The 27528-nt window shown below is 35.0% G+C and overlaps 2 protein-coding genes and 2 long non-coding RNA genes across 17 annotated transcripts in view; 2 read left to right on the top strand and 2 right to left on the bottom strand.

Annotated features, from left to right (window-relative positions):
• The first annotated feature begins 3637 nt into the window (after positions 1 to 3637).
• LOC147834599 (uncharacterized) lies at positions 3638 to 9246 on the top strand. The gene is made up of 4 exons (XR_015504750.1): positions 3638 to 4090; positions 5166 to 5402; positions 6998 to 7063; positions 8927 to 9246. It is a non-coding gene; the product is annotated as an uncharacterized LOC147834599 (long non-coding RNA).
• LOC137496780 (uncharacterized) lies at positions 8502 to 11550 on the bottom strand. 2 transcript variants are annotated; one of them, XR_015504728.1, is made up of 4 exons: positions 11341 to 11550; positions 11154 to 11242; positions 9074 to 9177; positions 8502 to 8987 (listed from the first exon to the last, which is right to left on the bottom strand). It is a non-coding gene; the product is annotated as an uncharacterized LOC137496780 (long non-coding RNA). The 2 variants fall into 2 exon arrangements; XR_015504729.1 differs by having other exon boundaries at positions 9074 to 9174.
• A 1119-nt stretch (positions 11551 to 12669) lies between these two features.
• anapc16 (anaphase promoting complex subunit 16) lies at positions 12670 to 21041 on the bottom strand. The gene is given in 4 exon segments (NM_001017878.2): positions 12670 to 12961; positions 18173 to 18247; positions 19708 to 19861; positions 21006 to 21041. Coding segments are annotated over 3 exon segments (327 nt in total). The 5' UTR covers positions 19850 to 19861; positions 21006 to 21041; the 3' UTR covers positions 12670 to 12851.
• A 233-nt stretch (positions 21042 to 21274) lies between these two features.
• The window catches only part of ascc1 (activating signal cointegrator 1 complex subunit 1), a 12567-nt gene continuing 6313 nt past the window's right edge, over positions 21275 to 27528 (top strand). The window contains 4 exon segments of one of the 13 annotated variants that reach the window (NM_001017610.1): positions 21275 to 21339; positions 22723 to 22847; positions 23096 to 23195; positions 26677 to 26774. In NM_001017610.1, the coding sequence (NP_001017610.1) occupies positions 22733 to 22847; positions 23096 to 23195; positions 26677 to 26774 (313 nt within the window). In that variant the 5' untranslated portion in view covers positions 21275 to 21339; positions 22723 to 22732. 13 annotated transcript variants of the gene reach the window in all.

The raw sequence follows: 27528 nt of genomic DNA, 5'->3' as shown, positions 1-27528 counted from the left end.
ATTATTGATTTGTTAAGTGTGAACACCTTATTGAACCCGATTCACAACTTTAAACAAACTTTACTAACAGTGCACTTTAAACAGGTCTGGAGATTACGGGAGTGACCCGGCATGCAGACCCCCAGAGTAAATCAAACAAAGTTACTCTGGGTTGCTTTAATACATTAAACATGGACAAATAACTCAACAGTTGGGTTGAAAATGTCATTAAATATAATTGAAATATATTTATTATTGTTTGTTGCAGCATAAAATCTTTAATGTCTTGTTTTTATCTTATTTTTTTTAAATTGTTGTGTCAAATATAGAAAAACCCAGCATTTCAGGGTGTAACTGAAGATTAATGAATATAACGAATGCTTTTAAATAAAAGTTAAGATGTACTATTAAAATAATTATTTCATTATTTATTATAAGACTTTTCATAACTTTATAACATAACATATCATAACTTTTGCATGAAGATTTTACTTAAATAATCAGATTTAAACTTTATATTTTCATCTAAAAGGCTGATTTAAATTTTTAACAACCCTCTTTGTCTCAGGTTTGTTCACACAACCAAACTAAATCCACCAAATGTGTTTGTGTGTGTGTGTGTGTGTGTGTGTGCGTGCGTGTGTGTGTGTGTGCGTGCGTGTGTGTGTGTGTGTGTGTGTGTGTGTGTGTGCGCGCTCGTGGGGAAAGGTTTACTAGATCATTAGACTGAGTAAATTTACTTTAAACAAAAAAACTTAATAAAATATCTAATTAGTAATTTTATGAGTACCTCTAAATTAAAGTTTAAGATGCACTCATACTCATATTGCAATATTAAAATGATGACTGCATATAAATGAATCATTCTTAGCTTTATATTTCCATCTAAAAGATCAATTTAATGCTTTTATTAGGCCTGCTTTTCTCTTTTTCTTTCTCACAACTAAACTAAAACCACCAAATGTGTGTGTGTGTGTGTGTGTGTGTGTGTGTGTGTGTGTGTGTGTGTGTGTGTGTGTGTGTGTGTGTGTGTGTGTGTGTGTGTGTGTGTGTGTGTGTGTGTGTGTGTGTGTGTGTGTGTGTGTGTGTGTGTGTGTGTGTGTGTGTGTGTGTGTGTGTGTGTGTGTGTGTGTGTGTATTGGGGGAAGGTTTAGATCATTAGACTAACCAGGTTAACTTACTTTAAACCAAAACAAATTTTGCAAAAATGTAATTAATTAATACCTCTAAATTAAAGTTTAAGATGTGTCTAATTATTAATGTGTTTTAATAATAAATGATGATAATAGCAATTAAAAAATCAAACGTAACTTTATATATTCATCTAAAAGATTGGTTTAATTCTTTATTAAGCCTGCTTTTCTCAAGGTTTACTAGATCATTAGACTAACCAGGTTAACTTACTTTAAACATACTTAATCTTAACATAAATGTAATTATCTAATCTTATAAATACTTCTATAATAAAGTTTAAGATGTACTCAACTCTCATACTGTATTTTACTATTAAAAAATAATGACTGCATTTAAATAATCATACTTATTTTTATCTAAATGGATGGTTTCATTCTTTAAGCCTGCTTTTCTCAAGTTATTTCATACAATCAAACTAAAACCACCAAGTGTGTGTGTGTGTGTGTGTGTGTGTGTGTGTGTGTGTGTGTGTGTGTGTGTGTTTATTGGGGGAGGGTCTTTCCTACATCATTAGACTAAGTTACCAGACTTTAAAAAAATGTAATTAATTAATCTTATAAATACCTCTAAATTAAAGTTTTAAGATGTACTCTAATTATTAGAGTATTTTAATATTAATTAATCATGGCTGCATTTAAGTAATCATATTTAACTTTATATTTTCATCTAAAGATTGATTTAAATCTTTAATAAGCCTGCTTTTCTCAAGCTTTTTCACTCAACCAAACTAAAACCACCAAATGTCTCTCTCTTTCTTTCTCTGTGTGTGTGTGTGTGTGTGTGTGTTGGGGGAGGGTTCACTAAATCATTAGACTAACCAAGTTAACCGACTTTTGCACATTAAATAGAGTCAGCAAATGTGAAAACTAGTCTGGATTGGACAGTGTTTCTCTGAAATGCAGTTTGTGTTGGTGTAAAAGTAAAACTCTTGCAATGAGCAATTGTTGTGCTGAAGTGTGAGGAGCGGCTCCGCTCGGGGGAGGATTGGATTACTTTAGGAACTGTTAACCATTTCCTACAGTTTACAGCCCCTTTCTTATTTATTAAGCAATAAAATAAGCAAATGGGAATACAATAACGCAGAATATGTAGGAAGAACACGAGGAGGGAACACACAATAACAATAACAGAACAGATCATGGTAAAAATAACATATAAAAAAGCTCATGTATAAATATTACAATGTAAATAAAGCAATTAGTTGAATGTAGTTTAATAAACTGAGTACTCATGAACAGTACTGCATTAATTTATACTAATTTACTGTTTATAGTAAAGACTATTATACTGTATATAATACTACATCCAGAGCTGCAGTACATGTGAAGCATTTCCACTGATTTTCTTTACACTGGGATGATATATTCATTCATTCATCCATTCATTCATTTTCCTTCGACTATTTTCATCAGGGGTCGCCACAGATGAATGAACCAACACATTTTTTTACACAGCAGATACCCTTCCAGTACTGGGAAACACCCATACACATTCATTCACTGCGGTTAATTTAGTTACTCAATTCACCTATAGCATATGTGTTTGGACTATGGAGGAAACCCACGCCAACACAGGGAGAACATGCAAACTCCACACAGAAACATCAACTGACCCAGCTGGGAATCAAACCAGCTTCCTTCTTGCTGTGAGGGCACAGTGCTAACTACTGGGCCAGCGTTTTGCGGGATGATAATATAATGTAAATGTGAGATGGAACATGTGATTCTGTTACTAATAGATGTTTCGTGCAAAGGTTTATTTAACTTTGTAGAATAAACACACAGAAAAGATGAAGATTAGACTTATTTTGATCATTAAGGCGAAGACTATCGAAAATAAATACAGTGGCAGACTTTAAGTCTCATATTTCTTTATTATAAAACAAAGCATCCCTAAATAAGCAATTTTTTTAGATAACTTAATGTAATGTGTGTTATTATTAAAAATATTTCATTAGTCTTTACATTCTGAAAAATAATAGAAGGTTGGAGATATAAAATGCACCCACTCTAGAATTGCTGATATATTTTGACGAATGCTTCTTAACTAGAGACAACTGATCAGTTGCAATGAATACTGGAATATACTGTGGAGTATTGTAGCATAATATACACTATAGTCCTAGAAATCTACAGTATGAGCTCATTTGTTTATATTATTATAGTTGTGTTACCATAGCAACTGTAGAATCACCACAACAGATCAATTACTATAGTTGTTGTGTTACCATAGCAACTGTAGAATCACCACAACAGATCAATTACTATAGTTTTTGTGTTACCATAGCAACTGTAGAATCACCACAACAGATCAGCTACTATAGTTGTTGTGTTACCATAGCAACTGTAGAATCACCACAACAGATCAATTAGTATAGTTGTTGTGTTACCATAGCAACTGTAGAATCACCACAACAGATCAATTAGTATAGTTGTTGTGTTACCATAGCAACTGTAGAATCACCACAACAGATAAACTACTACATTGGTTGTGTTATCATAGCCACTATAGTATTTTTCCACTGCCTCTACATGTGTTTTCCTGAAGTGTAAAGCTTTGTTTCCCTTCGCTGCTGAATACACAAAGTCTGTGCTGATCTGAGAACAGTGCTAGACGCGTGATGGGGTTTGATCTGCCAGAGAGCAAAAGGAGCATGTGGTGTATTTGTGAATTTTTACACCTCAGCAAAACTGCCTGACAACAACTGTTAGATCTGAGCATGCCCTACAGACGCTCAGTGCATGAGAAACAGCCATGCTGAGGAATGATGCAATTTCAGCATGGATTAGCCCTCATGCTTCTCCTGATTGACTGCTGCTGCTCCGTGCTTTAAATATGCTTGCATTTATGTTTAACTAAACTGTTAATATTTTACAGCATACAGGTGAAGACTAAATTATTCGCCCTCCTCTGAAATGTTGAGTCAATTTCTAATATTTTCCAAGTTTTGTTAAACAGAGCAATTACATTTTTAAAATTGCATTATGGGACCTTTATTTGTGCTCCAACAGCATTTGACATTTAAAACAAATAGGTCAAAAAGTAAATAAATACATTTATAAATAAATAAATTATAATTTTTTTTTGTTGTTGAGATTTTAGTGGTTTAAATGTGTTGTTAGGATTAGTCATGTAAATGTAAATAGATTCTTTTCATATTTAACATTATTAGTGCTTTAATAACCACTATTATATACTTAATAAACAAATTATTAAATAAATAAAATACAAATAAATAATGATCAACAAATAAATATAAAAATAAGCAAGTAAATAAAATAAAACATGAATAAATAAATACATATAAATAAATAAATAAATAAACAAATAAATTAATTCAAACAAATGAATAATTAAATATGAATAAATAATTAAATACAAATAAAAAATACAAATAAATAAATAAATAAAATACAAACAAATAAATATGAATAAATAAATAAATAAAAAGAAATGAATACATATATACATACAAATAATAAATACATACAAATAAATAATGAAATACAAATAAATAAATAAATACAAATAAATAAATACTAATAAATGAATACAAACAAATAAATAAATACAAAAATAAATAAATAAATAAATACAAATAAGTAAATAAATATAAATAAATAAATAAATACAAATAAGTAAATAAATATAAATAAATAAATAAATAAATACAGATAAGTAAATAAATAAATACATAAAAATAAATAAATACAAATAAATTAATACATACATGCAAACATACATAAAAATAAATAAATACATACATAAAATAAATAAACACATACATAAAATACAAATAAAAAAATCAATAAATACTAATTGATAATTAATACAAATAAATTAATAAATAGAAATAAATTAATAAATACATACAAATAAATACAAATAAATAAATACATACAAATGAATGAACAATGAATGAATGAATGAACGAATGAATGAATGAATGTATATGCTTTGGCATCACTAATCGTCTTTGTTTATCTCTGCAGGTTTATCAGGTAAAATCTGATGTTTTGGATCAGATCCTGCTGACTGAAGCTGATGTACAGGACTAATGATGATGATGATGATGATGATGATGATCTTCCTCGAAGGACAGAAAGAATCTCTGGAAGGATTCCTGTGTGAAAACCCGCCGCTGAATGAAAACCTTCGAGTGTTTCAACTGTGAAGAATGAACCGAGCGACTGGAGAAAGCGCAGATCATGCTGTGGTGAAGGACGGAGGTGGGAAACACTCAACAAGAGACACACAACTGACCCAATACTGATCAAACACACGATGAACAGAAAATACACACACAATAACACACAAGACCAGTCGAGGACAGACAGAATTGAATGTGTGTATGTGTGTGTGTGTGTCTGTGTGCCTGTGTGGTTTGAGAGTGTTTATGTGTGTATTTGTGTGTGTGCTTGTGTGTGTGTGTGTGTATATAGTTTGAGTGTGTTTGTATGTGTGTGTGTGTATGTATGTGTGTCTGTATAGTTTGAGTGTGTTTATGTGTGTGTGTGTATGTATGTATGTGTGTCTGTATAGTTTGAGTGTGTTTATGTGAGTGTGTGTGTTTGTGTGTATCTATGTGTGTGTCTATTTGTCTGTGTGGGTGTGTGTGTGTATCTATATGTGTGTGCTTGTATCTGTGTGCATATCTCTGTATCTGTGTGTGTGTGTTTGTTTGTAGTTTGAGAGTGTTTATGTGTGTGCGTGTATCTATGTGTGTGTATCTGCGTGTGTATGTGTGTGTGTTTGTGTGTAGTTTGAGAGTGTTTATGTGTGTGCGTGTATCTATGTGTGTGTATCTGCGTGTGTATGTGTGTGTGTGTTTAGTTTAAGAGTGTTTATGTGTGTGCGTGTATCTATGTGTGTGTATCTGCGTGTGTATGTGTGTGTGTGTAGTTTGAGAGTGTTTATGTGTGTGCGTGTATCTATGTGTGTGTATCTGCGTGTGTATGTGTATGTGTGTGTGTGTTTGTGTGTAGTTTGAGAGTGTTTATGTGTTTGCGTGTATCTATGTGTGTGTATCTGCGTGTGTATGTGTATGTTTGTGTGTAGTTTGAGAGTGTTTATGTGTTTGCGTGTATCTATGTGTGTGTATCTGCGTGTGTATGTGTATGTGTGTGTGTGTGTGTAGTTTGAGAGTGTTTATGTGTTTGCGTGTATCTATGTGTGTGTATCTGCGTGTGTATGTGTATGTGTGTGTGTGTTTGTGTGTAGTTTGAGAGTGTTTATGTGTTTGCGTGTATCTATGTGTGTGTATCTGCATGTCTGTATAATTTGAGTGTTTATGTGAGCGTGTGTATCTGTTTGTGTGTGTGTTTTATGTGTGTGTGCGTGTATCAATGTGTGTGTATCATGTAATTATGTGTGTCTATGTGTATGTACAGTATATGTGTGTGTGTGTGTGTGTGTGTGTGTGTGTGTGTTTATGTGTGTGTTTGTGTGTCTCTCTCTGTGTGTGTAATGGCTGCACGGGCCAAAATATATAAGCAGAGGAGCATAGAGAAGCACAACATGTCTAACAGGGGAAAGCAGCATGCATGAATGTAGTAAGAGTGACCAAACAAGACAAGACAATTAAAAACTAAAACAATGAGCAGCACAGAATGAGGAAGATGATCCGTAATAATGGAGATACTGGAGCAACAATGATGATGAAAACAAAAACAACAGTCACACTGACACAAGTAATAATAATAAGAATGAAGATGAGGAGGTTGAGAGAACAGGAGAAGGACGTGATCCTAATAATCAGCTACAGTATAGTATAAAGTGTCCAAGTACAGTTGCTCTGGTGTTTAATGCACACATTCCTCCATAGATCTGGACTCCAGCCAAACACACAGATGTACAGAAGCCCACGTGAGGACAAACAGTACAGAGTAATGTAGGAGGAACCAGCGCAAAACAACACACTCACACACGTGCTTCTGAACAGGAACAAAACACACTGTCCAGAGCTCATTTACATGGCAGGATCAGAACAAACACAACTGCTGAAAACACTCCAGAAACCAGAAGCAAATCTGATTATGTGCTCTAGAGGAAAACAACTCTGGTTTCTGCTTCAACTCTTTACGACGACTCTGCAGGACTACAGTCAACTCATAAACTGTCATAAACACTGTAGTGAACTTTACTTTTCACTACAGTAAACCGTGGAGAACTGTAATATTCCCTATAGACTATTTCAATGTGGTCATGTCACTGACCCATGAACATTTCCTGCTAGTTATTAAGCTGTTTCATAACTGTAATAAGAGGCAATTCAATCATAACTTCACGTTTAAACATCTTTCATCACATCATTTATTAATATGTGGCTTTTTCGTCTTCTCGGAAGTTATATAAATTAAAAATGTAAAATAGAATATAAGTTGGGACCATTGTTTTTGTTTACACCCCTCAAAATGGTCTATAGACGTAGGAAACCATAGTCTTATTTGTTTATATTGCTGTAGTTGTTGTGTTACTATAGAAACTGTAGAATCACCACAGCGGAACAATTACTATAGTTGTGTTACCATAGTAACTGTAGAATCACCACAACAGATCAATTACTATAGTTGTTGTGTTACCATAGCAACTGTAAAATCACCACAGCAGATCAATTACTATAGTTGTTGTGTTACCCTAGCAACAGTAGAATCACCACAACAGATTAATTACTATAGTTGTGTTACCATAGCAACTGTAAAATCACCACAACAGATCAATTACTATAGTTGTTGTGTTACTATAGCAACTGTAGAATCACCACAACAGATTAATTACTGTAGTTGTTGTGTTACCATAGTAACTGTAGAAACACCACAACAGATCAATTACTGTAGTTGTTGTGTTACCATAGCAACTGTAGAATCACCACAACAGATTAATTACTGTTGTGGTTGTGTTACCATAGTAACTGTAGAAACACCACAACAGATCAATTACTGTAGTTGTTGTGTTACCATAGCAACTGTAGAATCACCACAACAGACCAATCACTGTAGTTGTTGTGTTACTATAGCAACTGTAGAATCACCACAACAGATCAATTACTGTAGTTGTTTTGTTGCCATAGCAATTGTAGAATCACCACAACAGATTAATTAGTATAGTTGTTTTGTTACCATAGCAACTGTAGAATCACTGCAGATACTATGTTTGTTGTCTGGTCATGTGCATATTAAATGATAAATGTGATACTGGATATATTTAAATAAATGAAAAATGCCCAAAAGCTTTTGTAAATATATATATTTTTTGGCATTTAAATTTGATCACAAAATACATTCATGCTTCTTCATTGTCTTTATTCACAATAAAACAAGAAACCTATAAAAATGTTCAGATCATATTTATTTCAACACCCAAACACAAAGGAACAGAGTAAGAATATTGTGCATAAAGAAGAGGAAGATATATTTAACTAAACCCCCAAACCTCATTACTATAGTACAGAAACTATGCTATTACTGTAATAAAATCTTAGATATGATCAACAAATGTTTTTAGATTTTATGTTGCAATATATCCATTGAAGCAAAATAAAACAAGCAACATGTAAAACTATGTTCAGTTCATATTTCAACCCAAAAAACAAAGGAATGGAGTAAGATAGTAGATTTTGCATGAACCTATACTTCATATAAACCCCTGAATCTCATTACCATATTACAAAAATATGTCTACATAATGTGTTATTATCTGATGCTTGCTTTATTTAGCTTCTGCATAATGCATGGTGTTGTTTCTTTGTTTGCAGTGCTGTGTGGCAGGCTTTAGGACCCAGACAGCTCCAGATATACAGTAAGAAACGCCCTTTACTGAAACACAAAAGTGGACAATAAACATCCCATCTGAAGAGAACAGAACATTCAGTACTTTCATCCGGCGCGTCTTCACTTCTCACCGATAAACATCTCCAGCCACTGAAGGAATTCACGCAGCGTCACATTACAGCACATTACATTTATCTGCCACTCATCTTTATCATGCACTTCTTACATTCTCCTGCTGGGGATACACAAAACTTTCCTAAATACACTTACAAACCTTACTTTTAGAGATAAACTGATGTCATGTGTGTTATTATTCAGAAGTATTTCATTTAGGTGTGTATTAGGAGCTGATGTGTGTGTGTGTGTGTGTGTGTGTGTGTGTGTGTGTGTCAGTGTTCTATTCATCTCCCTGATTGACCGAGAGCCACACACACACACACACATCTCTTTTGTACAGACTGCATGCATTTTCTACAGCCATACATTTAGCTGAAGATACTTGTGATATTTTGTCTCACAATTCTGTTTGTTTGTTTATTTATTTATCTAATTTGCAAGTTTGTAGCTCAAGAATAACTCAAAACACTCGGATATAAACTCAGATATCCAAAATAAATGCCTCAATTTCAAGATGTTGTTTTAGAATTCTGAGAAAAAATGTCAGAATTGCACGATATAAAGTTATATTTATATATATATAAGTCAGAATTATAATATATAAACTCAAGATTTCTGAAATAAAAACAAAGCTAATTTCTGAGATGCAAAGAACTCAGAATAAAAGTCAGAATTTCAAGATGTAAACTCAGAATACCAAAATAAAAGTCACAATTGCAACATATAAAGTTAGATATTAAAAAATAAGTCAGAAATATAACATATGAACTCAGATATCTGGAATTACAACTCAAGAATTGCAAGTTATAAACACAATATCCAAAAATATGTCTAAAATATAATTGTTTAAAATAAATGTCACAATTTCAAGATGTAAACGTAGAATTCTGAGAAATAAAGCAAGAATTTCACTATATATATATATATATATACATATATATATATATATATATATATATATATATATATATATATATATATATATATATATATAGAGAGAGAGAGAGAGAGAGAGTCAAAATTATAATATATATATTCAGATATCTGATATAAAAACAAAACTAAATTGTGAGATGCACAGAACTCAGAATAAAAGTCAGAAATTATAAATAAACTCAGATATCCTAATAAACTCAGATATCCTAATTAAAAAATCTGAATTCCAAGATAAAAGTATATATATATATATATATATATATATATATATATATATATATATATATATATATATATATGTGTGTGTGTGTGTATAAAGAATTATAATATATATATATATATATATATATATATATATATATATATATATATATATATATATATATATATATATATATATTTATACGCAGATGTCTGAAATAAAAACAAAACTAAATTCTAAGATGCACAGAACTCTAAATAAAAGTCAGAATTTTAGGACATAAACTCAGATATACACAATAAATGTCACAATTCCAAGATATTCACCTAAAGTTCTGAGAAGTAAAGTCAGAATTTTAAGACATAAACTCAGATATCCTAAATAAAAAGTCAGAATTACAAGATATCAAGTTAGTATTCTGAGAAATAAAGTCAGAATTGCAAGATATAAAGTTAGATCTAAAATATAAGTCAGAATTATAATATATAAACTCAGGTATCTGGAATTACAACTCAGAATTGCAAGTTATAAACAAAATATCCAAAAAATATGTCTGAAATATAATTGTTTAAAATAAATGTCACAATTTCAAGATGTAAACTTAGAAATCTGAGAAATAAAGTCGGAATTGCACAATATAATGTTTATATATATATATATATATATATATATATATATATATATATATATATATATATATATATATATATATATATATATATATTTGTATGTATATATGTATAAAGTCAGAATTATTATATATATATATATATATATATATATATATATATATATATATATATATATATATATATATACTCAAATGTCTGAAATAAAAACAAAACCAAATTCTTAAATGCTAAGAACTCAGAATAAAAGTCAGAACTTTAAGACATAAACTTAGATATACACAATAAAAAGTCAGAACTGCAAGATATAAACTAGAAAATACTCACTATTCTGTCCTCACACCGCCCTCTTTCCAACACGTGAGATTGTGGGAGAATGCTGCTTTATTCCATGCCACATTGTTGAAACAGTGAAACTATGTAAAAAGATGTACATGAAATTAGCTATAGTTTTCTATGTACATAACAATAATATCTGAGATAGAATATAAATACAAACAGATAATAAACTTACAGACAATGCTTCTACAGATGATCACAGGATGAGTGGATTGTAAGTGTCTTCTTGTAGGGTGTTCTTTTTAAATGAGGCAATTAACTGATTTTAACTGTTAAATGTTTCTATGCCAACAACAATTTAAAAGAAGCTAAATGACTAGGCATTACTTATGGATTCTCATAGATATATGTGGATATCTCTGGCTTTGGATGGCCACAGTCCTCCACTGTACCTTGGTCCCACATTCATTTCAAAGGAGCGCTACTCTGTAGCAAGATGGCGGCGCTATTGACGCATTCCGTCCAATAGACAACAAAAGGCCCGGCGACATCTAGTGTATATATCTATGATGGATTTCTAAATACTAATATTTAGTAGATGATCCAGCACAACGTTAGATTAAAAAAATAAGTCAGAATTATAATATATATAAACTCAGATATCTGTAATTACAACTCAGAATTGCAAGTTATAAACACATTTTCCAAAAAATATGTCTAAAGTTTAATTGTTCAAAAAATTTATTATACAATTACAAGATGTAAACTTAGAAATCTGAGAAATAATGTCAGAATTGCACGAGATATATATATATATATATATATATATATATATATATATATATATATATATATATATATATATATATATACTCAGATATCTGATATAAAAAGAAAACTATACTGTGAGATGCACAGAACTCAGAATAAGTCAGAATTTCAAGATATAAAATCAGATATCCTAATTAAAAAGTCAGAATTCCAAGATAAAACTCAGAATTCCAAAATAAAAGTCAGTTACAGGATATAAACTTAGAGATCTGAGAAATAAAGTCAGAATTGCACAATATGTTTATATATATATATATATATATATATATATATATATATATATATATATATATATATATATATATATATATATATATTTGTATGTATGTATAAAGTCAGAATTATAATATATATATATATATATATACTCAAATGTCTGAAATAAAAACAAAACAAAATTCTTAAATGCAAAGAACTCAGAATAAAAGTCAGAACTTTAAGACATAAACTCAGATATACACAATAAAAAGGCAGAACTGCAAGATATAAACTAAAAGATAAATTGTTAAAAAAATTTGAAGCTGCAACTCAGATTTCCAAAACAAAAGTCAGGATGATCTAAGATATACTCTTATAAATGGAAGAAACATGTCTTTTGACTCGACTTGTCTGAGCAGAGTTTTATTTTAAAACAATACAGACCAATAAATTGTGCCTTCCAAAAAAAAAAACCCTACTTTTTAATGTTGAAAAAATGTAAACGCAGCATAAATCTCCTCCTGATCAAGTGTGTTTAAAAAGGCTTTTATTGTGCACGCATTCACACATGTAAAACAACAACAACACAGGCTCATTTGGAGGTATTACTAAAAAGCTTTATCCAAAAACACAAAGCATATTTACACACATGATTGACACAAAAAGCCAATATAAAGCGCGACACTAATGTCAAGAGTTCTGCAGATGGAGAGATCATTATGAGGTTGTGAAGCCCAGGAGCTGCTCGATGGGTTTATACTTCCACTCATCCGCCTCCAACTGTTCAACCAGTCCAGCCAGACGCTCCATCCTCGACACCTGCTGATCTGAGGTCAGAGAAACACACACAGTCAAATCACCAGCTGAGTTTACATCCAAAGATGCGAACTAGATTCATGAGCAAACTGTAATATGACATACAGCATCAGTGAATAATTTCCAGCACACGTCGTTTATGCGATAATCCAAAATGATTTGGAAAATTGCATATACGATGATGGATGTGATTATATATTCAGCTTTATATAAACAGCTGAGGCCACACAGTAACTCAAAGGTTAGCACTGTAGCCTCACAGCAAGAAGGTTGCTGGTTCGAGCCTCGGCTGGGTCAGTTGGTGTTTCTGAGTTTGCATGTTCTCCCCGTGTTGGTGTGGGTTTCCTCCGGGTGTTCCCCCACAGTCCAAACACATGCGCTATAGGGGAACTGATCAACTGATTTGGCCGTAGTGTATGAGTGTGAATGAGGGTGTTTCCCAGTACTAGATTGCGGCTGGAAGGGCATCCGCAGTGTAAAACATATGCTGGATAAGTTGGTGGTTCATTCCGCTGTGGCGACCCCTGATTAATAAAGGGAGTAATCTGAAGAAAATGAATGATTAAAGAGCTACTGATAATAAAATGTTTTTCCAAAGATGTTTTTAAATAAATTATACAAATAGATATATACAAAGTAGGGTTGTGCGATGTCGATTAATTTGGCATCGTATGATGTCTAATGTGAAACATCGCGATGGACGATAGACGGAGGTTAGAGCTGCACGATTCTGGCTAAAATTTTTTTTGCTTAAAATAAAGATCAGGATTCTCTCACGATTCTGTAGATGTAAAATAAAGCTTAATATGAGTCGGCAATTATTATTGTTTTTTGTCAAACATATGGTAAAACAACAATATTAATATTATGTGCAGGGGTCCGTTCTTCGTACGTGGATTATTCAGTTAGCTGGATTTGGATATTGACGATTTGACACGATCCAGGATCGTTTCGTTCTTCAAAGCTGATCCGAGAGTTGTTGTCATGGCAACAGATCTGCTAGGTCAAACCTGATCGGGAGCAGGTTCAATTCATATAAACAGGATTAGATCGGCTCAGTTCAAGCAAAGATAATAAAGAAAGTATATTCCCAATTCTGATATTTTCTTACAGTAGTAGTTATAAACACTTGGGAAAATGGTACATATTTTTAACTATATATATAAAGTTATAGTCATTAATAAAATAAATAAAGTTATACATATTAATAAAACGTATGCAATCTGCATCCTCGAAATGAAAGTACAAAGACTGCCACCTGGTGGTGCAAAGAGGAAACTTATTGATATGAACTTTTTAGATCGCTTTAGTACAAATTGTGTATAATAGAAATGCACAATATGTGACTTTTTTAAAGCAATAATACATTTATGCAGTCATAAACATGTTTTGACAGTTAATATGCCAGTGATTTGATGCTTCACAAAAGTTGCAGACGCCTTTACCAATAAGAAAACGCTTTTGTAAACAACCAGTTATTCTTTATACACCGATTAAAAACGGCTACTATAATAAAGAAAATCTTTTCTAAATGTAGAACTAAATGCACTGATTTGCATTGAAATACATGATGAATACACTTGACACATGAAAGTGGAAAGCCTGCAGCTCACAACACATGTGGAAGGTTATTGCGTGTCATATTTAACAAGCCGTTTACTGCTAATTTGATGTAATTTTGCTCACATGTATAATTGAATAGTAATCAGATGATGTCATTACGCTGCTGTGCCGTCAGCCAATCGTTGCACTGCTGATCATGATTTCAAGGATCGATAGATCTGTCCTTCACAACACACGCAGCGATCTCAGATCAGTTCATCCAGACATTCTAATCTGATTCGCGAACTTGTTTGAAGAACCAAATTAGCAAGAGATCAGTTATCAAGATTAAAAGATCCAGGATCTGCCAAATAATCTTAGATCATTTAAGCGAAGTATGAAGAACGGACCCCTGATCTACTGGTTTCTATAAATAATTCTATTCTGCTTATAATAATTCTGATGTTGAATTGTGTTTGAGTTATTGGCCTACGCTTGCAATCTGTCCTTGACAACATTATCAGACCATTTAATTGACTGGTAAAATCAACATTATATAGGCTAGAGTAGTTATACTGACACTAAACATTTATTTTCATGCACAACTGTGTGTTCGCTATAAAAGAAAACACATATCTAATGCTTGTCGCGGTCATAACTCTAAAATGTGATATGATTATTTAAATGAAGTGCACGCTTACGGTTTCATTTTCACTGCTAAGTGCTGTTCATACTTCACGCGCGGCTCTCAAACAATCACTCTGTGCCACAAACTGAACATTATTTACAACTGTATTACCTGTTACTCACAGCATATGCAGGTTCTGTTCTTTAAAGTAGATGTGTGCGTTTATCATTAAGTGGGGCCGCGAATACAGCATTATATGAAGACAAAAATGACATATTTGGGTGAATTATACCTTATAAATACAGCATGTGACTCTTTTAACATCATTTGGAGGTGTCCATGTTGCTGAGCAATTTGTGTGAAACAATGAGACGACTCGTGCAGCCGCCTTTGCTTCTCCCCTGAACTTGATAATATGACTGACAGAATCGTAGAAATGCTGGATTAAGATCGTCTAGGGGGTCGAATCGAGATCGCCATCTTTTTTTAAATAATTGTGCAGCTCTAGCAGGGGTGAATTAATTATTTATGAATCATGAATTAATTTATAACGAATTAATAATTTGTAGCCTACCATTTCAACAACCTGACCCGCATACTCTTTGTTTGACCACTTTTTTTGGAATATATATGTGAATGCTCTTTTCTAGACAAATTCCCTAACGTCCTCGCCTGTGTGAACAACACTTTTTTGAATTTACCGGTAAAGTCGTTCCGGAAATGTTCTGGATATTTACCGGTATCACTGTGTGAAAGAGGCTAAAGTATGTGGCTGTATGTGTGTGTGTGTGTGTGCAGGGCCGGTGCGTCCATAGAGGCGACCTAGGCGGCCGCCTAGGGTGGCAGAATAGAGAGGGCGGCGTCCGTGACACTACCCTCACCTCTCGCGCCCTCAGTTATATCACAGTTATATCCACGTCTAGGGCACCGTCCCCAACACTACCCTCACCTCTCGCGCCCTCAGTTATATCCGCGTCTAGGGCACCGTCCCCAACACTACCCTCACCTCTCGCGCCCTCAGTTATATCCGCGTCTAGGGCACCGTCCCCAACACTACCCTCACCTCTCGCGCCCTCAGTTATATCAGTTATATCCACGTCTAGGGCACCGTCCCCGACACTACCCTCACCTCTCGCGCCCTCAGTTATATCCGCGTCTAGGGCACCGTCCCCAACACTACCCTCACCTCTCGCGCCCTCAGTTATATCCGCGTCTAGGGCACCGTCCCCGACACTACCCTCACCTCTCGCGCCCTCAGTTATATCCGCGTCTAGGGCACCGTCCCCAACACTACCCTCACCTCTCGCGCCCTCAGTTATATCACAGTTATATCCGCGTCTAGGGCACCGTCCCCGACACTACCCTCACCTCTCGCGCCCTCAGTTATATCCGTGTCTAGGGCACCGTCCCCGACACTACCCTCACCTCTCGCGCCCTCAGTTATATCCGCGTCTAGGGCACCGTCCCCAACACTACCCTCACCTCTCGCGCCCTCAGTTATATCCGCGTCTAGGGCACCGTCCCCGACACTACCCTCACCTCTCGCGCCCTCAGTTATATCAGTTATATCCACGTCTAGGGCACCGTCCCCGATACTACCCTCACCTCTCGCGCCCTCAGTTATATCCGCGTCTAGGGCACCGTCCCCAACACTACCCTCACCTCTCGCGCCCTCAGTTATATCACAGTTATATCCGCGTCTAGGGCACCGTCCCCGACACTACCCTCACCTCTCGCGCCCTCAGTTATATCCGTGTCTAGGGCACCGTCCCCGACACTACCCTCACCTCTCGCGCCCTCAGTTATATCTGCATCTAGGGCGGCAGACCGTCTTTTGCCTAGAGCGGCAGTTCAGCTTGCTCCGGCCCCGTGTGTGTGTGTGTGTGTGTGGTCACGTGATGTGCGTTTTCAGCAGACGGAGGGCTGTTCAGAAATGCTAGGTAAAACACGGTGTGGATGTGGATCATTTTCATTCTAAAATGCCATTTTAATACTAAGACGTATTAGTGTAAACAGGGCCTGAGTGTGTATTTTTCGCTAGCGGGTTTGCGACAGGGGCGGGATCGGCGATGCATCGTGTTGTCTATTGGCCATCGGCGATGGCATCATCTATTGGCCCAACCCTAATTAATATTTAATTAAAAACATTTTAACTAAATCAGTCTAATCAATTCAGAAAAGACCAATTAAATTGATCAAAAAGTTACAGTATTGACATTTCTAATGTTATTTGATTTAAGTGTATCAAAGCATTACGCGTTTGCAGAGCAGAGCGTATCTAATTGTTTAAATAATATTTTAATAAGTGGTTTAGATATCTATTTTAAGTCACCACAACATTCATTCGTTCATTTTCCTTCGGCTTAGTCTCTTTATTCATCAGGGGTCACCACAGCGGAATGAACTGCCAACTATTACAGCATATGTTTTCCGCAGCGGATGCCCTTCCAGGTGCAACCCTGTACTGGGAAACACCCATACACACTCACTCTCACACACACACTTATATACTACGCCCAATTTACTTAATCAATTCCCCTATAGCGAATGTGTTTGGACTGTGGGGGAGAGAGAACATGCAAACTCCACACAGAAACACCCACTGACCCAGCCGAGACTCAAACCAGCGACCTTCTTGCTGTAAGGGCACACTGAGCCTAAAAAACTGAACTAAACAAGCATGAATTCTGACTTCATTTCTCACGGTTGTGCGTTTATATCTTAATAGAGATTTTGCAAAGCAGCTTTAAAGGGAAACACTAAGCAAAAACAACAGAAGTCATGATGCAAACTTCACACAAGAGTTTTCTTTTCCCCCAGAAGACAATGGTGATATTCAGATCAGCTCAAATCAGTGTTGATTATTATAATAACAGTACTTTTATCAACAATGTACAGTTCAGCGGCTATTAAACAGCTCAACAATAGAGTTATTATTCCACACTGTTCAGCCATTGCAAAATCACTTATGAAACTAATTAGATTAGAAGTAATCCAAGCACTTGATTAAACAGGTTTACCAGTGTTTTCCTGTGCGTTTCCTATTACGTACCATGTTTAACCTGCTTCAGCGTGGAAGCAACCTGATAGCTGAACACAGACTCGCACAAAAACCGGTCCGATCCATCTGTGGAAACAGAAATACATTCGTTATTATAGCTTATTCAAAATAAAACTGTATACAATTCACATTTATTCCTATAGCACTTTTACAATGTAGATTATGTCAAAGCAGCTTAACATAGAAGTTCTAGTAGCTGAAACTGTGTTAGTCCAGTTTCCAGAGTTCAGTGTGGTTTAATTTTCACTGCTGAAAGCCCAAACACTGACGAGCAAATCCATCACTGTGCTCCACAAATCCCAAACCAAAGCAAGCCAGTGGCGACCCTAAAAACATTTAAGACCTACAACACCACATTTCAGTAGATTTAGGTATACATATAAGCTTGAGCTGAGTTATAGATGATGATGAAGACAGTGGGATAGTGTTGACGTGCAGTGTGTGCTCCTCATGAACGCTCCGCAGGTCAGAGCTTTTGTTGGTGTCCTGATGAACTCCTGACTGACCCATAAACTCAGCTCAGGGATTTGAGGAACAAAAGCAGCACCAAAATCTCCCTGTGCTGTTTATGTAAGAGCCGGACGTGCCGATTCACACTTCAGTGATCAACAGCGCCGGCTCACTCGCTGTAAAACACTCACTCATTACTGATCATAGCTTTACAACTGTAGTGCACTTGTGTCTCTAATTACAGCGTGTGGAAAAAAGTACATTATTCAGTAATCCCTATAAATATCAATGCTTGGAAATTAAAATACTTCAGATTTGAGTTAAATATGGTGTCAAGATTTAGTTACAAACACTTGAATGTTTTAGCTAGGCAATGATTACTGATTGCAGTAATGATTAAGGTGGCTTTACTGTATATCCACAGAAAAGCTGTACTGGAATCAGTGTTTTTGATTCTGATGAAGACAGCAGACGTCAATGATTTACTTTAATTATTCAACCTGACATGTTTACTGCTATATTATATTAGAAAAGTTTCTTAAATTAAATATATCGTGTTCAATGGGGAGGAAAAGTTGATGTTTTTTACCCAGACATTTAGAAAGGGTATATTTCAGAGCGGTAATCACAATACCGGGATCTTTTTATCCAAGTTCATCACACCGTCAGGATCTTACACCAGCCCATGCCTAAATGAGGCCCAGTGACTTTAAAGAAAACAAATATTAAATGAGCTGATGGAGTGGGGCAGCGTGATGGCGCAGTTGGTAGCGCTCAGTGTTGCCAGATTGGACGGTTTCCAGGCAAATTGGGCAGTTTTGAACACGATTGTGCAGGTATGAAATGACATAGGCAGGTATATAAAATTTGTGGGGGAAACCGGAGCACTCGGAGGAAACCCATGCCAACACAGGGAGAACATGCAAACTCCACACAGAAACACATCAACTGACCCAGCCGGGACTCGAGCCAGCAACCTTCTTGCTGCGAGGCAATCACGCTACCCACTGCGCCGCAATAATAATATTTAATAATATTATTATTAATAATAACAATAATAAATGAGCATCACACACCCTCCATCATCTCCCCAGCTCCTTTTGGGTAGGTGTAGAGCACTTTTCTGGGCGGGATGAGCTCAGAGGCACTGAAGCCGGAGCCGGTCACTGAACTCCCACTGACTCCTCCAGCAGAGGACGAGGACGAGGAGGCGGCCATTGAGGATCTGCGCTGTACCCAGAACACACACACACACACACACAGAGAGAGAGAGAGACAGAGAGATAGAGACATAAACACAGATGCACACACACACATTTTATATTTACAGTTGAAATCAGAATTATTCGCCTTCCTGTGAATTTAGTATTCTTTCATCCCAAACGATGTATAACAGATTCAGGTAATGTTCACAGTATTTCCTCTAATATTTGTTCTTCTGGAGAAAGTCTTATTTGTTTTATTTCGGCTAGAATAAAAGCAGTTTTTAATAGTTTTAAAGTCATGTTAAGCTCAATATTATTGGCCCCTTCAGCAATATTAGTGTTGGATTGTCTCCAGAACAAACCACTGTTATACAATGACTTGCCTAATTACCCTAACTTTACCCTAATTACCCTAGTGAAGCCTTTACATGTCACTGTAAGCTGAACACTAGTGTCTTGAAGAATATCTAGTCTAATATTATGTGCTGTCATCATGACAAAGAGAAAAGAAATCAGTTATTAGAGTTATTAACACTAATATGATTAGAAATGTGTTAAAGAAATCTCCTTTAAACTGCACTTGGGAAATATATGAAAAATAACTGTAAATGTAATTTATTCTGACATTAATTACATAAGGATATTCAGATAACTTTAGACCAGCAGTATTTGTCTTGAAACTTGCAATCATAATAACAGAAAAATCCTAAATAATTGAAGGTATTTCAAAGCGCTCACAATAACAAAATTGTTCATTACAGTAAATGTTATACACTGAATACCGCTACTCGTCTATTTTATCCCTAAATATCACTACAGACTGCTGATGTGTGTCTTATTAATTCAAAACAACCAAAAGTCACACATTTCTTACTGTTTTTACGTTTTAATTTAGTTGATTGAACAACTTACAACAACACTAAACTACTGAAACTATCTTTAGACTGGGAACATGTGAATATAACACTCATTAGCGCATTATTTATCCAATAAAGCTCGATCTTTTTAACCCATACTGATCAATAAAATGTTTTCAACAGACTGAACTCCTGAAAGTAAAGCTCAGATCAACCACATCATCAGATACATCAATACTCAACATTAATATACGCATTAAATAAAGAATAAATCGCAATGTTTGTTTACAGTGTGTAATATTTGTTGTTTACCCGTGTAGCTCGATCCGCCGCTGTTTTTACTTCAGTGTGTTTTGATGACGTCAGTTTGCCGAAGATCACCATCAGCGCCCCCTAAAGACACGGCAGAACGAAGAAATCTGATAGAGGGTTTCTTTTTATATATATATTTTTTTAAGAAATTCTACCTTATAGTGCCATATAATGTTACTTATTTTCAAAACACTAAGGAAAAATATATAAATACGAAGAAATTGGTAATTTTTATAAGCAGCGGTTAATAAATCGTGACGTCAGGCGGAAGTGAGCGCAGACGGACGCAGTCGCAGATACATGCTAACGAACAAGCAGCAGCAGCAGCTCAAAGGTAGTGGTGGGCAAAGCGAGGCTTCGTGAAACACTGAAACAGTCGAAGCAAATGTGTCGAAGCTTCGAAACGTTTCGAAACCTCACTCTACAGTGACATTTAGTGGTCATTTTTTATATATATTGCACTGAAACAGCGTCAGCAAAGAACGATTGAACAAATTGAGGGATTAAACCCCACTTTGTGAAAGTGGAATCCTTCAAGTAACATAGTACAGTGGTTAAGGTGTCAGACATCCATGCAGGAGTAGTAGGTTTCGAAGCCAGTCAGTAGCAGTTGTTTTAAAATGCTTTAATACCAGTTGGTAATGCTTTGCTCTTGTATCGTTTTGTTTCAACATTGGTCTGATATCCGAATAAACAATTTGTGAATAAATATGTCTTGTTTTTGTCTTAAAACAGGGTTGTTGCTAGATCAAAAACGGTGGCCTGAAGTTATCAAGAATTATTTATATTATTCATTAAATTTCCCATTTATTGTATTTTATTAATGTCTACTCAAACCCTAAACCCAACCATACTGTAAAAATATTTATTATTGTTTTACAGTGTTACAAAAATGATGCTAAATTGATGGCGTAACTGTAGCTGTATCCTATTTAGGCTACACAAAACAGAAACATGATTAAAATACATAAAACCATGATTTCGAAGTCGGGATTCGAACCCAAAACATCATGCCAAGCATAGAATCAATAAGCAAACCCACAGTGCTCTAAGCCATTTGAGACAGAGATAATTTGGAGACCTTGGCAGTCAAATTAGGATTCACCAGGTCTCGAAACGTTTCTAAGCTGATCGATGCTTTGAATCGCTTTAGTCACGTGACTAGGTGTTTCGAAACACTTTAGTCACGTGACTTGGGTGCTTCGGATCATGCTTCGGTGCAGTGATTCGAAACACTTGCGCTTCGGGATCTCGACACTGTGTCAAAACATCAGTTTCACGTCAGCCATCCCTACTCAAAGGTAGAGTAGATATATTCATTGTTTAATAATTCAAAGTAATGCGTTTAACGTTATGCAGAGCTGTTAATTGTTTTTGAGTCAGCGTATCTTAGTCAGCGCTTCATTGGTGCTGTATCAGACCAGTTATCATGACAGCTGAAGCGCATGCGCACAGAAACTGACTGAAAGCAGATTTTGTTAAACTTCTGTACTGAACATTTCATAAACACACACACACACACACACACACACACACACACACAGACACTTTCCTTGATAGCTCATGTAGTCTGTTTTATAGGTGAACCCGGCTTTAAATGTTCATTTGTTTAGTAGTTTGTCCTGCATCCTTATGACAGGCTAAAATGTGTATTAATTTTGTTCACTTATTAAGAAATATGTCGTCATCTGATGATGCTTTCTTCTTCCTCCAGCAGTTTGTTCCTGATGGAGGTCTTACGGCCGCCTCTCATTAACATCAATGGGAGAATCTACAGAAAAAATCCAGTGCAGGAGGAAACGTATGAAGAAGAGGAAGAGGATTATTCATATTCAGAAGCAGGTATGTGCGGACTGAGTGTCTAGAAGAGTCAACTTTGCCCCTGAACGCTGCATACAATATTCATCATTGACCAAACTGAAATTCTTAATTTTGAAATGTCTAAAATGCACTTTTTATTAATGCTGCTGTTATTTGTATGTATTTGTTGTGCATTAAATGATTAATAATAAAGTGAGGACACTGAATTATGAGTTGAGTGGATTGTTGCGTCTGTCTCCTGATGTGTGTGTTGTTGTGTTGATGTTCAGCAGTGGATCAGTGTCTGGACGAACCCTGCGATGCTCATAACATAGAGCAGACGGACAGAGGTTTCCGCTGCGCTTTAGACGTGCCCAGTGTGCTTTACAAGTCAGTGTATTATCAGCATCTCTCACACACACTCACCTAAAAACATTTACAGCAATGCATACAAATACAGAACACAATTACGACTTTTAACATTCAGTTATTCAGTCATATCTTATTTCTTAGCATTGCAACTATTTATAAGACTATACTTAAAGGCTGCACTAGGGTAATTAGGGTAAAGTTAGGGTAATTAGGCATATATATATATATGCATATATATTATTATATATGCATATTAATGCATTATGTTGAAACATAAACAGATATCCACACACACAGAAAAAGAGAGATTTAAGCCCCTTTCACACAGTGATGCCTGTAAATATCCAGACGATTTCCGCAAAGGTCTGTATGTGTGAAAGGGGCTGAAGAGAGATAGACACATGAATACAGATGCACATACACACACACACACACACACATACACATTATATACACTGTTGAAGTAATCACTTTCCTGGTAAATTTTTATTCTTCACCGCTAATATTATATATTAGTTATGCTTAACAGACTTTAAAAGTTGTATTTCTTTTAGTTTGGCTGGAATAAAAGCAATTTCAAAGGTATTATTATTATTATTATTATTATTATTATTATTTTAGGCAATATTGTTAGAAAATATTGTTTGAAATATTTGTTTTGGTCTACAGAACAAACTGCTGTTATCAGATGACTTGTCTTTAAATGTCACATTAGGGTGAATACTAGTATCCTGCAAAATACTACAATTAATATTTAGTTTAATATCAGAATTAATATTAATATCAGAATAAGTGAAGGTATTTCAAAGCGCTTACGGTAATGAAATTGTTCATATCAGTAATATATTATACACTGAATACCACAACATGACTACTTTATTTCTAGATATCACTACAGACTGCTGATGTGTGTGTTATTAATCCAAAACAACCAAAAATCACACATTTCTGAGTAAAATATACTGTAATGTATGTATTTATTTACTTATTTATTTTTGCATTCATTTATTTATTTATTTATTTTGTATTTATTTGTTTATGTTTTTATTTATCTATGTATTTATGTATCTATTTTCTTATTTATTTTGTATTTACATTTACATTTAGTCATTTAGCAGATGCTTTTATCCAAAGTGACTTACAAATGAGGACAAGGAAGCAATTTACACAACCAAGAGCAACAATGAATAAGTGCTGTAGGCGAGTTTCAGGTCTGTAAAGTCTAAGAAGGAAAGCATTAGTATTTTTTTTTTTTTGAGTACAGTTAGTGTGATATCCAGAGAGGGAATTGCAGATTAGGAAGGGAAGTGGAGACTAAATAGTTGAGTGTTTAGTGGTTTCTTGAAGACAGCGAGTGACTCTGCCGTTCTGATGCAGTTAGGGAGTTCATTCCACCAACTGGGCAGATTGAGCGTGAGAGTTCGTGAAAGTGATTTCTTCCCTCTTTGGGATGGAACCACGAGGCGAAGTTCATTCACAGAACGCAAGTTTCTGGAGGACACATACATCTGCAGAAGCGAGAGCAGATAAGAAGGAGCAAAGCCAGAAGTCGCTTTGTAGGCAAACATCAGAGCTTTGAATTTGATGCGAGCAGCAACTGGCAGCCAGTGCAAACGGATGAGCAGCGGAGTGACATGTGCTCTTTTAACTTCATTAAAGACCACTCGTGCTGCTGCGTTCTGGAGCAGATGAAGAGGCTTGATAGAGTTAGCTGGAACCCCAGCTAGTAGAGAGTTGCATTACCGTACGTTCACACCGAAAGCGGCGAGAGCGTCCAAGGTCGCTCTGGCCGCCCTGGCGACAACGCTGACTGCCTTCAGCTCCGGCGGCGAGAGCGTCAAAACTCGCTACATTGATCTCATATTTAAAGGAGCCGTTGCAGCATATCAGTTACATTCCAGCATAATACATGTTTTAAGCGTGAAAATGTTGCGCACTTTTTTATCAAATTCATATAACAATGGAAGATCAAGTTGCGTGTGGTGTGGCTTTGCTCTATTTATCCAATATGTGTCCGTATGTCTGAAATATCCTGAAGCAGCAGTACTGTTTTGTACTGTCACATCGCGTGAGATTCCCGCTTTTTAAAGATAAATTTATATAACATTAATGAACATCAGTAACTCGCCAGTGACTTATTTAATGTATGTTCCTGTAAGAAAACATTGTAAATAATTGGAAATCCGGCGACCGCAATAATCAAACCCTTGGGAACAACTGTGGTCGGAACCAAAGTTCACAGGTCTGTGTTCCTTGAACTGCTATCAAGCGGTGGACGTCTTCATTCTGATTGCTTGCCGCCGAAACGCGTCATAGCTCATTACCATAAAGTTGACTTCATTTCAACTCTCCTCGACGCTCACACCGGCGAAGACGCGCCGCTCTGCTCCTCGCCGCTTATCGTCGCCTATCGCCGCCGGCTCTCATTGAAAATGAATGACTTCCGGCTACTTTGACGCTCTCGCCGCTTTCGGTGTGAACGTACGGTTAGGCCAGTCTGGAGAGAACAAGAGCTTGAACAAGGAGTTGAGCTGCATGTTCAGATAGGAAGGGTCGGACCTTTCTGATGTTATAGAGTGTGCATCTACAAGATCGAGCAGTTCTAGAGATGTGGTCAGAGAAGTTTAGTTGGTCATCAATCGTTTATTTATTTATTTATTTATTTATTTATTTTTTTATTTATGTATTTATTTATGTTTTTATTTATGTATGTATTTATATATCAGTTTACTTTATTTATTTATTTATGTATTTGTTTATTTATGTATTCATGTATTTATTTGATTATTTATTTATGTATTTATGCATTTATATATGTATGTATTTATTTAGCTATTTATTTATTTTTTGTATTTATTTAGCTATTTATTTGTTTATTTGATTTTGTGTTTATTTATGCATGTATGTATTCATTTTTTATTATGTATTTAATTGTGTTTTTATGTATATATTTATGTATTTATTTGTTTTTGTAATTATTTATTTTGTATTTATTTAGTTAGTTTGTTATGTATTTAATGATGTGATTTTTATGTATTTATTTATGAAAATATTTATTCATTTATTTTATTATGTATTTATTTATTAATCTTGTAATGTTTATTTTGTTTTGTATTTATTTATGTTTTTATTTATGTATGTAGGTATTTATGTATCTGTTTACTTATTTATTTTGTATTTATTTATTTTATTTATTTATTTTATGTATTTATGCATTTGTTTATTTATTTATTCATGGATTTATTTGATTGTTTTTATTTATTTATGTATTTATGAATTTATTTATTTGTATTTATGTAAGTATTTATTTATTTATGTATTTATGGTTTTTTAGTTTATTAATTTATGCATTTATTTATTTATTTTTATGTATTTATTTATTTATTCATTCATTTATTCATTTATTTATTTGTTTATTTACATTTTTTGTGTACATTTTTTCCACTTAGCTGCTTGTTTGTGACTCTCTGATCTCCTCCTCGCTCTGTTGGTTCCTCAGATATATCATCGGTAAGAAGGGAGAGACTCGCAGACGGCTGGAATTGGAGACTAAAACCTCGATCAACATCCCGAAACAGGGCGTGGAGGGTCAGATCGGTAAGAATAAACCCTCCGCCTCAACTGTTGCTGCAGCATCAATCACAGCTCACATACCCATGAAAGCATCTGCCAGATATAAACACACAGAGCATTCCAGCAGCCACATAACACTGCTCTGAAAACAGCTGAGAATGGCCTGCAGCCAATCAGAGCCCTGCAGATCACTGTCTGATCTGCATATGCATGATGTTATCTTGTTTATCAACCAATGAATGTTTATCAATGAAGATATTTGAAAGCTTTTATTAGTTAACCAATGTAAAAAGATCTATATTAGCATAACAAATATTGCAATATTGTGACGTATATAGAGTGTGTGTGTGTGTGATTGTTTGCTTGTGTGTGTTTGGTTTGAGGGTTTGTGTGTGTGTTTGTTATGTTTATTGTGTTTGTCTGTTTGTGTTTTTTATGTGTTTTGTTTATTTGTGTGTGCATGTTTGTGATTTTTATTGTGTGTTTGTGTGTATGCATGTGTGTTTGTAATAGTTTGTTAGTGTGTTTTGTTTGTGTGTTTTGTGTGAATGTTTGTGATGTGTGTGTGTGTGTGTTTTGTGTTTGCATATATCTGATACATTTGATAATTTGTGTGTGTGTTTGTTTTTGTGTTTGTGTGTGTTCTGTAGTTTTGTGTGTGTGTGTGTGTGTGTGTATGTGTGTTTTGGTGTGTATCTTCATGCATCTATGATACATTAGATAATGTGTGTGTGTGTGTGCGTGCGTACGTGCGCGTGTGTGTGTGTGTGTGTGTGTG

The sequence above is a fragment of the Danio rerio genome, chromosome 12 (genome assembly GCF_052040795.2).
Source record: "Danio rerio strain M-AB ecotype USA chromosome 12, GRCz13ab, whole genome shotgun sequence".
Lineage (NCBI taxonomy): Eukaryota > Metazoa > Chordata > Actinopteri > Cypriniformes > Danionidae > Danio > Danio rerio.
The sequence above is the reverse complement of the archived record's forward strand: the minus strand, read 5'-3'. Positions and strand labels throughout refer to the sequence as shown.